Source organism: Petromyzon marinus, chromosome 65, assembly GCF_048934315.1.
Source record: "Petromyzon marinus isolate PM22_M1 ecotype Great Lakes invasive population chromosome 65, UKy_Petmar_22M1.pri1.0, whole genome shotgun sequence".
In the NCBI taxonomy this organism is placed as follows: domain Eukaryota; kingdom Metazoa; phylum Chordata; class Hyperoartia; order Petromyzontiformes; family Petromyzontidae; genus Petromyzon; species Petromyzon marinus.
The window spans coordinates 6,147,569-6,160,714 of NC_133731.1; the positions used below are offsets into that span (position 1 = coordinate 6,147,569).

The 13,146-nt window shown below is 49.9% G+C and overlaps 1 protein-coding gene across 1 annotated transcript; it reads right to left on the reverse strand.

Moving 5' to 3' along the window:
• Positions 1-3,445: 3,445 nt before the first annotated feature.
• Positions 3,446-5,269, reverse strand: LOC116956452 (potassium voltage-gated channel subfamily A member 1-like). Its single transcript, XM_032978097.2, has one exon. It carries the CDS (start codon positions 5,267-5,269, stop codon positions 3,446-3,448), a length of 1,824 nt encoding a protein of 607 aa, XP_032833988.2.
• Positions 5,270-13,146: the final 7,877 nt, after the last annotated feature.

Sequence of the window (13,146 nt, forward strand, 5' to 3'; positions counted from 1 at the left end):
AGCACATGCACAAGCACCCCACCCACAACCACCCACCCACCCGGCCCCGCTATATTAATTCAGAGCCAAAGGGTCAAAATCACTCCTCGGCAGTGGAGGGCGACTTCGTTTTGCTCGCCCGGGCCTCTTCCCTCTCTGTCCGGGTGGAGAGGGGGGGAGGCCCCATGGCCGGTTCATCAAGCCTGTCCTTGAGGCGACAGCCTAAGCCTTGCATGAATAGGCCTACTCCTGCTGCTATAACGCGGTGGACACTCTTGTGTTGGCACGGCCCTCAGGTCTGTCCGTGAGGCGATGGCCTCATCTTGCATGAATAGGCCTACTCCTCCTGCTATAACGCGGTGGACACTCTGTGTTGGCACTGCCCTCGGGTCTGGAATCAGTGAGGCAGCATCCCAACCCACCAGGAGGCCTCCTGCAATGCGGTGGCGCGTGGTGGACTCTTTGTGTCGTCACTGCCGGCAGGTCTGTGGTGAGGGTGGCGGCTTGACCTCGTAGGTTGGAGGCCTCCTCCTGCTGCTATAACGCGGTCGACTGTGCGTCGGCACTGCCGGCAGGTATGTCGTGAGGCGTGGGCTGAACCTTACAGGAAGAGACCTCCTGCTACAACGCGAGTGGAACGCGGTGGGCGTTCTGTGTTGGCTCTTCCCTCAAGTCCGTCATCAATGAGGTGACGACCGAACATCCTTCTGCTATAACGCGGTGGACTCTTTTCATTGGCGCTGCTCCTCGTAGGTCTGTCGTGAGCTAGGCGGTCTAACCCCCTTGCAGGAGGCATCACCTTGCTGCAACGCGGTGGACTCTTTTTTTTATTATTGCACGCTTTCTATTAACTCACTCTGTCTGTTGTTGTCGTTGTATCGTCAAATCTTGTAACTCAATTTTTACCCACTTCCCAATGTGCTATCGACAACAAACTTGGTATGCTTATGTCATACCGATGACAATACTGTAGTCTATCATAAAAAAAATATTTTAAAAAAAACATCTGTTCTAAAACGTTATTTTGTATATGTTATGTTTCGGCTTGGGTCTGATTGTCCACGGTCAACTGACGTTGGCTGTAAATCACCACGGGCCCCCTTACATTGTGGCAAGCTTCGGGGCAACTTCCTGGAGTCGTGGAGTTCTTCCATTACTACTACGGTACATTTCATAAAAGCGTGGTTTTAAGAAAAGTTTTGTTTTTTAATATTACTTATCTTGTTCGCACTGCCCGCAGGCGCGGGCCTCACCTTGCAGGTGGAGGCCTCATCCTTCTATAACGCGGTGGACGCCCCGTGTGGGCGCAACGTGGGGCCCTCTGTCACCTTACGCGTTTCTCACGACGGTTCGATTCTATTCTTGCGTATGGCAATACAATACTGCATATCCGATCATGGTGGTGATGATCTTGTGCTTTATTTATAGAGCACCTCGAGGCGCTTAACATAATTTAACACAGACGGTATATACAAATAAACAATTTCGATGGCCGGGGCGTTTCAGCGGACGAGAAACGGGTGATCAGGATGGAGAGGTGCAATGAAGGTCGAGGGAAAGGGGATGGGAAGGAGTGGAGGGGGAAGGAAGAGGAGGAGGAGGAGGAATGGACGGTGGAGAAGAAGTTTCAGGCTTTAAGGCAGGAACGGAAGGAGGTTAAGGAAAGGAGGGAGGGTGGGTGGGCTGCTTAATGTGATGAGGATGAGTGGATGATAGGGGCCGGCCTCATAGCACCAAACATGCTCAGCTTGGGTTACTCTCGAGGAGCAAATATCGGCCGCCCCCCTCGTGCCAACATCCCTCCCCGAAGCCAAAGTGTCCCCCGCGCGTATCCCGTGGACAAATCGTTGGTCAAATAATCCCCGTGATCCACGTGGCACGGCCAGGCCGTTGCGCAGCAGCGGACGGACACAACGAGCTGCTGTACGGGTGCTGTCCACGACAAACGTTTCTTTTCGGGCAAGATCACACGGATATAAATGTGTCGTTAACCCGCCACCACCCGACACAGCCAATTAGGTTTGTAACGTAAAGGAAAACGTGCCAATGTGTTGCTGCTTCAGCACACCGGAGTGCTGTACGTTCGTCGCTTGGGCTATCGCTATCTTGGGCTGTATCGCATTCTACGAACAAGACGGGCCATTTTGTACGAAAGAAAAAGGTAATGAACGTGAACGGCGTCAGTAATAGGATCTCGCTTTGTCCACGGTGATCACGCGAACTCAAGTCGTCCTCGCAGCAGCAAGCGGCCTTTGGGCTGAGCCATCGAACAAAGACGGTCACCACTTCGCACGGTCGCTTTCAGATGCGCTTCTGCGTCCGTCTGCAACGTCCCTTCCAATGTTGGGAAGCCACTGCCATCTATATGCTCTTTTAAATCTCGACTGACAAACGCATTTCTTGAATAACTCCTTTTCTTTTTCATTAAGTTTGTTGTCCTTCCCCCGCACCTCCCAATTATCATGGTTGGCTACGTACGGTGCGAAAGAAGTTCAACATAGACGCGCACAAACGACTGCCGATTCCTCCACCGTGGCACGTGCCGCCATAGCTGTCCAACATCAAACACCGAGGAGCTGAGGAATCGGTGCATATCTGAACACACAGCCGCCAAACACGCACGTGCAAAGCATTTTCAGCCCAACATCTGAAATTATTATCATCATATAGCCCCCCGCGCGTCGTTCTGTTGATGCCACCGTTCAGGAAATGTTTTAGTAAGTATTTCTCAGCTCAAGAGAACATCTCGGTGTTCCCGACTCGTTGATTTACTCACAGCTTGATGCACGGAATGGGAATTATACCTCCGATTCTTGTTGTTGTTTCCTTTGTGTTTCATTCGATGATCGATCGTGCGGGTCTTTTAAGTCGACCGTCAACCTTTTTGGCGCGCTCCATCTGCATTACCGCCAGCAAGTCGTTTAAGTTTACGATTGTGCTCAAGTTTTCATTGTCAGCTTCATTTAACAACTGTTGATCATGCATAGCAGCCCTAAAAACCTGCCCACGTAGTTCTCAAGGATATATCTTCATTGTGAACCCAAGTCGTTAGCGGGTACAAGTTTAAAAATACGAAAAAAAATGTCTTTGTGTGAGCGCAAGCTTGCATGCTTATATAGAAAAAAATTCAGATCTAAAATATTGACAAATTTGGACTCATTAGAGCCATAAGGACTGTGAGTAGGATGTATGACAATACCATTGGTTTGGTTGATCGAACTACAAAAAAATACAATATTCCACGATTATAGCAGCTTATTTTGTGCCTCCTGGCTTTGCAGTTTTAACTCGGAACTAACGTTTCCCATGATCGCCCTTTGTTCATTACAGATGACTTCTCGCATGCCGCTGCGTCTTCGTGGCCACAGTCTCAGTCGAGTCTATTTTTACGCGCCGAGTCCATCGTCGGAGCCGTCTGTCGCACGTGCGAAAGCTCCTCTGCGTCGATGATGTGACTTGGCGGGCACTAGGCAATGGGTCTTAGCCCCGTCTGCTCACTCAGGCTATTGGGCACTTGTCCGGAGTCCACCTCCTTGAGGATGGACACCACGTCAGCCCCATCGCCCCTGCCGCTCTGCGGGTTGACCTCCATGGACATTTGCTTGAAGACTTCTTCATCGCCTCCCCCTCCTCCCCCTCCTCCACCTCCTCCGTCGTCACTGGTGTTGAGGCTGGACACGTGCGAGTACTCACCCTGGTCCTCGCTGTCCATCTCGCGGTGGTAGAAGTAGTTGAAGTTGGAGACGATCACGGGCACGGGCAGCGCGATCGTGAGCACGCCCGCGATGGCGCACAGCGAGCCCACGATCTTCCCGCCCACGGTCTTGGGCCACATGTCGCCGTAGCCCACCGTGGTCATCGTGACGACGGCCCACCAGAAGGCGTGCGGGATGCTCGTGAAGTCCGTGTCGGAATCGTCGGACTCGGTGAAGTAGACGGCGCTCGAGAAGAGGATGACGCCGATGAAGAGGAAGAAGATGAGGAGGCCCAGCTCGCGCATGGAGGCGCTCAGGGTCTGGCCCAGGATCTGCAGCCCCTTGGAGTGTCGCGACAGCTTGAAGATCCTGAAGACGCGCACGAGGCGGACGACCCTGAAGATCGCGAGCGACATCGTCTGCTGCCCGTTGCCCTGCTGCTCCGCCAGCTCAGTGCCCAGGGTGATGAAGTAAGGCACGATGGCCACGATGTCGATGATGTTCATGATGTCCTTGAAGAAGGCCGGCTTGCTGGGACTTGCGAGAAAGCGCACCGTGAACTCGAAACTGAACCACACGATGCAGATGGTCTCGATGATGAAGAACGGGTCCATGAACGAGCTGCCGGAGGCCGCGCCCTCCGCCTCAGTGCCGTTGACGAATGGCACGGCGAGCGAGGTGTTCTCCCTCTCCTCCCGGAACATGGGCAGCGTCTCGACGCAGAAGATGATGATGGAGACGACGATGATGAGCACCGACACGATGGCGATGCCGCGCGCCGCCCCCGAGCTCTCGGGGTACTCGAAGAGCAGCCACACGCGGCGCTGGAACTCGCTCGCCGGCATGGGCCTCTCCTCCTCCCTGGCGTAGCCCTCGTCCTCGCGGAAGCGCACCATCGCCTCGTCGCCCAGCTCGTAGAACTTGATCTCCTCCGCGAAGATGTCGAAGGGGACGCTCGCCGGCCTGCGCAGCCTGCCGCCCGACTGGTAGTAGTAGAGGATGGCGTCGAAGCTGGGTCGGTTGCGGTCGAAGAAGTACTCGTTGCGCAGGGGGTCGAAGTAGCACGACCGCCTCTCCGCGTCGCCCAGCAGCGTGTCGGGGAACTTGGCGAGCGTGCCCAGCTGCGTCTCGAAGCGCAGCCCCGACACGTTGAACACCACGCGCTCGAGGTCGTCGTGCTGCTCGCCCGGTCCGTCTCCCGCCCCCCGTCCGCACGCCTCCGCGTCGCCGAGTCGCGCCTCCGTGCCCGTGGGCGGCAGAGATCCGGACTCCTCCACCCGAACGCCCGTGGACTCGGTCGATTCCAGGCTTTCCTTCCTCTGCCTTCTCCTGGCGCCCGCCCGCCTCTTCCGTCTCCCGTTGCCGTCGTCCCTCTTGCCTTCGTCGTCGTCGTCGCCGCTACCGCTGCCGCTGCCGCTGCTGTGGCTGCTGCTGGACGCGGGCGACGGCGCGGCGAGGGCGGACGCGGCGGCGACGCGCTGGTCCTTGAGGCCGGTCATGCGGGCCGTGCCAACAAACAGCGCCTGCGCGGTGCGCGGGAGGTGGTGATGGTGGTGGTGGCGGTGTCCGTGGGATCCAGAGACGGCCGATTCCATGGCGACGGCGAACGGTCCTACTCGCGCAAGTCAATCTTCGGACGCTCACGCGAAATTTAAATTGTAAGACGTTGCGATGATGAACGAGGCACGGGGGAATCGCCGAAGGCGTTAACCGCAAGCTTCACCGCCTGAGCACGCTGGGCACACTGAGACGCACACGGTAGCGGCTGACTTAACACCCCCGAGTTTGGTCCAACGGCACACACGTGTCCCGTCGTCTCATTTACATCCATTCGGGTTTCTCAAAAAGGCTCCGTGGGGGTTCACTTATATATTCCTCGCCCCCCCCCCCCCGCTTCCACTTGTGAAAACAAAAATCCGCGAAAAAGACGGCAACACGCCGCTTCTCAGCTTCTCTCACAAACAAGGCCGTGTGGCCCCTTCGCACGCGAGCTGCCCTGTCGTCTACAAGCCGTGTCTTCGTGTGTGTGTGTGTGTGTCCCCGCAACCACCGATCTCATCGTAGGCAGAAACGAACATGATACAGAGAGAGGGGAGAGGGAGGGAGAGAGGAGGAGGGGGGGGGACGGAGAAGGTAGGCAGGCATGCGTTCATTAAAAATAACCCTGGCATCAATGACCGTGTTCATCCAGTGCCACAAGGAAAAGTAAGACGACGGGCATGAACCAGAAGCCAGAGGGGTGTTCTTGCAACCCTGAGCCTCCTGCTTACCAAAATATAGCGTGGAATGTATCAGGGTTTCCACATCCAGGGGGGGTCAGGGGAGGGGGTGGCTGGGGGGGGGGGAGGTGGGGGGCAGTGGAATCTGTGTAGCTCTCCCTGACGAAGCTCAAAGCACTGCAAGCGAAACGTCGGCACGGGTTTTGGACGGTGACGTCTCGAAGGCCACCGCGGAGAGGAGCCGCAGCTCTGTCGGTCACGGTCGGGTCAGTGCCTTGGACACTGTGCAAATCGTTCCATCCGTGTGAACGCGAGAGTGTTACTCAGCTAAAAACTAAAACTATATTCGTGTTTTCATTTAAAGCTTTCGTAACTGCAGTGATTCATGTTCTTGGTTCTTTCGGTGAAGTCACGTAGAAGGGAAACAATAAAATAATAAAATATATAAAACAATGAAATTCTCACGACACCTGATGATGACTGCTTGTGTCGTGAGAATTTAATTGTTTTTTTATATATTTTATTATTTTACTGTTTCCCTTCAACGTGACTTTACCGAAAGAACCAAGAATATATATTCATGTTACCAGGTAAGCCACCACCGAGTTATGCCGCTCTCTTTCAGAGAAGCGATCCGGCCAAGAATGATAGCCGAATGAAGTGGCAAATCGCGTGGCAATAGAAGGCAGCGGATAAATCCTCTTAAACGCGTGGTGACGCCGATTCTCAATGTGGAAGGGTGAAAACCGGAGGACCCGGAGAAAATCCACGTGACCACGGTGAGAGCGAGAGACACCGCAAATTCCAAATATACAGCAGCGGGCGTTAGGGTCGGGATCGAACCCACGACCTCCTGTATACCAGGCGAGGTTGTTAACATCTCATAGCCACCGTGATGATGATGAGAGAGAGAGAGACACCGCAAATTCCAAATATACAGCAACGGGTGTCAGGGTCGAGATCGAACCCACGACCTCCTGTTTACCAGGCGAGGTAGTTAACATCTCCTAGCCACCGTGATGCCCAAGGGAGGAGGGGGAGCGGGGGGTATATATCCCGCTCACCGCAACCGCTCACCCTAACCGGATGAGTGGGATACACTTCTCGACGGGATACATATCCCGCTCATCCTCACTGGATGAGAAGCAGGCAGAATAGTCCTCGCCAACTGTGTTCAATAACGACGTGCTGTTGATTAGTGTGCTTGTGTATTTCCTGCCAATGCTGCAGCATCAACAAATAATGTATTCAAGTAGATGGATTATTTGATGATGATGATGATTCTGATATATTTCGGATTCGTCTAACGATTTTCACAGGGCGCTATGCTATTTTTGATTCGCATGTTGTTTTTCGGACTTTACGTGAACGAAAATACACAAATTCGCCCCGTTTTCTCATTGAAAATAGGTACATTTCAAAATATCACTGTCCTGGTCACGAAAGTAAAGTTTGTGGGGATTAAGCCATTTTCTGTACTTTTGAGGCATAAGCAATTAGGAATTAATTGATGTGTTACACCGTGTCATGATGCATTGGTATTGGTGCACATTAAACAAAACAACAACAACCAATTAACACCTTCGTCAGTAACACTGCGGCCTTAAAATAAATCATGTAGTAGGTGATGTAGTAGGTGATGTAGTAGGTGATGTAGCAGGTGATGTAGTAGGTGATGTAGTAGGTGATGTAGCAGGTGATGTAGTAGGTGATGTTTGGGGCATTCTTCATAGCGCATGCATGATGCAAGAACAACAAAACAAACCCCGTTTCAGAGTATCTTAAGAGCACAAACTCAACGGCAGGGAGGGAGCTCCCCACCAAACATGGAGCCCCTTCAGTACCGCTCCTCCAGGCACTCCCCCTCCCTTGCTTTGCCTTCTCCTGCGGAGGCGTCAGAGCTGAGGAAGACACCGCCAAGCGAGTGGGGTATGTTACGATCTTGATTTGAAGCTTTCGTGACTGCAGGAATCCGTACTCTTTGGCTCTTTCGGTAAAGTCCACGTAGGTAGAAAATAAATAGATCACGGTCGCTTGTGTTGTGTTGCGTGATCTATTAATTGTTCTACCTACGTGACTTTACCGAAAGAACCAAAGAGTACGGTTTGTTACAGTTTATTGAAAGTTCGTTGAAACGATTTCTTGACACGATTTAGTGAAACGTGCGGATTAAGACAGGTTTTCCACTGCGCTGAAATCCGTCACGTGTGCTTTGTACCGGTGTCTCACCCCCCCCCCCCCCAATTAATATCCCCTGCGGTGCTGTGGGAGCTGAATCGTCTCGCTCAATAATAATAACAGAATACTTTTGGGGAGGGAAAAAAATACCCCACCGGCGGTTTTACGAAGAAGACGCGTACTGTGAGCCTCGGTAGCTACGCCGCGCCGATGAGTCCTAAGCGCGACGAAACCAGTCCGCAGTTGTCTCGCTCGCCATCGCTCTGCTGTCGGTCGTTCGGTCACTGTTGCTGCTCAAACTGAATGTGACGGTGACCCCGTGACCAGGGGGGGAGGGGGGGAGATCACGCTCAGTTTGCGAGGACACTGCTGCCCGCTTCTCATCCGGTTAGGATGAGCGGGACATGTATCCCACTCACCGCGGGAACGCTCGCAAAGCCACGCGGCATTTATAATTCCAGGGAACACATCATTGACGGGTAGAGCTGCAAGTTTTTTATCGCTTAGCCGGGCACTTTAGAACTGTGGCAACAACAACAACAGCAACAACAACAAAAAATCGATCGGCTTTCGGTGCATTTGGAGTTTACCGTGTTCTCCGGACTCTTCAGCGTGCCCCCGGAAAGTAAGACGAGTCCACAAAACTCGCGTGCCCCGGTGTCAATGTGGTCAACCAAAAATCTGGTCTCACAAAGACAAATATCCCGCCCGCCCCCCCCAAGTGCCCAACACCGCATAGCCTCAACCGACTGTTGGGGCGAGTGCCGTTCGCGAGTAGCACTTTTGTGAAGGCCGGCACGGCACACGAGTGTGTGGTATGGATCACCAACACCACCGCCGCCGCCGGCGGTCGTCTTTGTCTCCCACAGTGGCGATTTTTACACACCGCACCAGGTACCCATTGAGGTGGGAGGGGGGTGGGGGGTAGTGTGTCTTACAATCTGGAGAACGCGCAAAGTCAAATGACATTCACAATACAGAATCGGAATATTTATTTTTCGTGGAGAAAACCCGATGAGCTGTGAAGCTCTTTTTCCGCAGACGCCGTTCAAACATCATTGAGTGACGCCAGCGCGATTTAGAAACGCACAATGCGGTACTTAAGATCGAAAGCGATTACTGTATCTACGTATTTTATTTTATCTCTTTCAAGCAATAATTTAAATTAAAGTGCTACACATTTTCAACAAAAAACAAAACCCCAAAAAGTAATCTGAAACTTTTTTTTTTCCAACAGCATAACAACAAAAGCAATAGTCGGTTCTCTTTATATTCGCGAGCCAAACTCCTGCTCAGCAGCAGTGTAGTTTTTTTTTCAAGAAGGACCAAAGCCCCCATTCGCACAGGTGACAAAGAGCAGGAATGCACGTGTGCATCGTTAGCACTAACATCAAGAGCATTGACATGCGAATTGTTAATCATCATGATCATCTTTTTTTCTTACAGATTTAAATGTAGTGTTTCTTGGTTAAACGGTGTGCTTTACCACCGGCACTTTTTACGACTAATGTTGCTCTTTTTTAATTCCTTAGCTAAGAACTTTTAAAAGATACATTTTATATTTTAAATTATATAATTTCTTAACTTTTTTTTCAAATTAATTCATTTGTATTCATCATTAACCCTTTTTTTCTGTTACGTCCGTCACGTGTGCGTGTGTGTGTGTGTTTTTTCTAATTTATGAAACCCGACTTAAAGGGGGGCTCTTTTAGCTCCCAGGGTACTTCACAATCAACTGAAACGACCGATCACGGCGAGCCAGGCAGGCCCAGCTGTAGCGGTTGGGCGGTCGGGATGGCCTGCCGGCTGGCCACGGAAAACATTCGTGGGCCACAAGGGTGAGTGCCCAAGAGATTAAAAAATAAAAGTAAAAAGTCCTGCCCAGTGGCAACGTTTAACACGTAGGAGGCTTTCACGACCAATTTAATCCAAAATTTAGGGGGGGAGGGGCTTGGGGGGGGGGGGTTAGATCGCGTAAATGTAAACGTGTGCCGTGAAACCCGCCACCACCCGACGCAGACAATTAGTAAGGTTTGTCACGTAAACAACACGTGGTCAATTCGTTACTAGCACACCGGCGTGCTTGGTGGAGAGTAAACCCACGACCGGCAATGGATACCAATTGTAATTAATATGCATCGCATTTACCCCTCTATTTAAGGACCACAAATCTGTCTGTCGCCTGATGACGCCGGTTGTAATTACTGGCGAAACGTCGTTCTTCAGATCGTAACTGTTGTGGGTTTACTCCCCAACACACAACCAGTGGTGCTGTACGAGTAACGAATTGGCCACGTTCTGTTTACGTGACGAACCCCTTACTAAATTGGCTGTGTCGGGTGGTGGCGGGTTTAACGACACTTTCATTTTCACGCGATCCAACCCCAAAACAACCTCTATCATGGCACCAGTGTGCGGGCATCGACAGCAGTGGCTCTGATGGGGCCCATGCTGTCGATGCCCACAGACGCTGGTGCCGTTACTTGCTTTCGCCAAGTCCGTCAGGTGGTGAGACTGTAATAATATATATTTTTTAAAAAACTTTTTTTTTAAAACACGCTTTAATGAAATGTACCGTGCTAGTAATGGAAGAACTCCACGACTCCAGGAAGTGGTCCCGAAGCTCGCCACAACGTAAGGGGACCGTGGGCCAATTACAGCCAACGTCAGTTGAGCGTGGACAAATAGACCCAAGCCGAAACATAACATATAAAAAATAATTTCGATTTAAAGCTTTCGTGACTGCAATGATTCATCTTCTTTGGTTCTTTCGGTAAAGTCACGTAGAATGAGAATAAAATAATAAATTGATAAAATAAAATAACACAATAATATTCTCACGACGTTTCGGCCACAACACAAGCGGCCTTCATCAGGTGAAGGGAGCGAGACTGTCTGGTAGGACAGCGCTGGAGTGAGAGAGCCACGTTCAGATCACGGCTTTTAAGCTGTGTGAGAGGAACAAAGAGCCTTGACGAAGGAATTAGCATAAAATTTAGCATTGAAAAGGCTGAATGATTAGCTTGTGACTGGTCACAGAAATAGCTATGTTAAAAGTTAAAGCATACACATCCGCAGAGGCACCCATTGTTAAAAGGAATTAGCATAGAATTTAGCATTGAAATAGCTCAATTAAGGCATTATCTTGTAACTGCTACAGAAATAGTTACGTTGAAGTCAGAGCATACACATTCACCGAGGCACTTAGTACAAATCAAAACAGGAGAATTTAGCATTGAAATAACTAGGCGAATTTAGCATTGAAATAACTGGGTGATTTGCTAGTGACTGGTCACAGAAATGACTACACATCTGAGCTATTCACAGTACTATATAGTGAACCAATAAAAACTAAAATATAAATTACCTTCATGTTATCAATAAACTCTATATTCTCCAATCAGCTAAGCTACCAACCATAAGTCGTTATATATCACAATGCTATATGGCGAAAAAATGGGTGGATTCTTACCCTCAAATTTCCGTACCACGGATAGCTACGGGCCCCGTTCAGACGAATCCACCCATTTTTTCGCCATATAGCATTGTGATATATAACGACTTATGGTTGGTAGCTTAGCTGATTGGAGAATATAGAGTTTATTGATAACATGAAGGTAATTTATATTTTAGTTTTTATTGGTCCACTATATAGTACTGTGAATAGCTCAGATGTGTAGTCATTTCTGTGACCAGTCACTAGCAAATCACCCAGTTATTTCAATGCTAAATTCGCCTAGTTATTTCAATGCTAAATTCTCCTGTTTTGATTTGTACTAAGTGCCTCGGTGAATGTGTATGCTCTGACTTCAACGTAACTATTTCTGTAGCAGTTACAAGCGAATGCCTTAATTTAGCTATTTCAATGCTAAATTCTATGCTAATTCCTTTTAACAATGGGTGCCTCTGCGGATGTGTATGCTTTAACTTTTAACATAGCTATTTCTGTGACCAGTCACAAGCTAATCATTCAGCCTTTTCAATGCTAAATTTTATGCTAATTCCTTCGTCAAGGCTCTTTGTTCCTCTCACACAGCTTAAAAGCCGTGATCTGAACGTGGCTCTCTCACTCCAGCGCTGTCCTACCAGACAGTCTCGCTCCCTTCACCTGATGAAGGCCGCTTGTGTTGTGGCCGAAACGTCGTGAGAATATTATTGTGTTATTTTATTTTATCAATTTATTATTTTATTCTCATTCTACGTGACTTTACCGAAAGAACCAAAGAAGATAAAAAATAATGTTTAAAAATATAGATTTTTATGATAGAATATAGTATTGTCATCAGTATGACATAAGTATACCAAGTTTGCAGTCGATACCACATTGGGAAGTGGGTAAAAATTGAGTTACAAGATTTGAGGATACAACAACAGACAGTGAATTTTGATTTAAAGCTTTCGTGACTGCAGGGATTCATATTCTTGGTTATTTCGGTAAAGTCACCACGTAGAAGGGAAACAATCAAAATATAAAACAATAAAATTCTCACGACGTTTCGACTGCAACACAAGGAATCATCATCAGGTGTGAAAACTACAGCAATAAAATTTGAAAAAAAACAGCGAGTTAATAAAAAGCGTGTAATAATAAGGCCACTTCTAACAGTCTCACCACCACGACCAGCGCCACCACCGCCTGGATGTAGGCCTTCTGCTTGGTCGCTGACCTCCAATGCTTGGCTCGGTCACCTGCACCCTGCATAGCACGTGTCCCACCCATCACTACCTTCTCCAATGCCCAACTTCTAAGTTGGTTACCCTATCCTGCACGCCGCACACCACGTGTCCCAGCCGTCACAGTGTCCTCCTCCTTTGCCCAACCTCCAAGTTGCTCACCCCACCCTCCTCCACCCAGCCCACGTGTCCCACCCGTCACATCCTCCTCCTATTCCCAATCTCCAAGTGGCTTACCACATCCTCCTCCGCCCTGTACACTCGTCCCACCCACAACAACCTCCATGTTTCAGACTACATCTATGGCGCCAAATTCAGCAATAGTACACCACACACACAAACAACCCCCCCCCCCCACCAAATCTATTACACGTACAATCTAACGCATCGTGTGATGGACA

Excerpts from the sequence above, each read along its gene's own strand:
- LOC116956452 (XM_032978097.2), bottom strand. The coding sequence starts at position 5,269 with ATGGAATCGGCCGTCTCTGGATCCCACGGACACCGCCACCACCACCAT.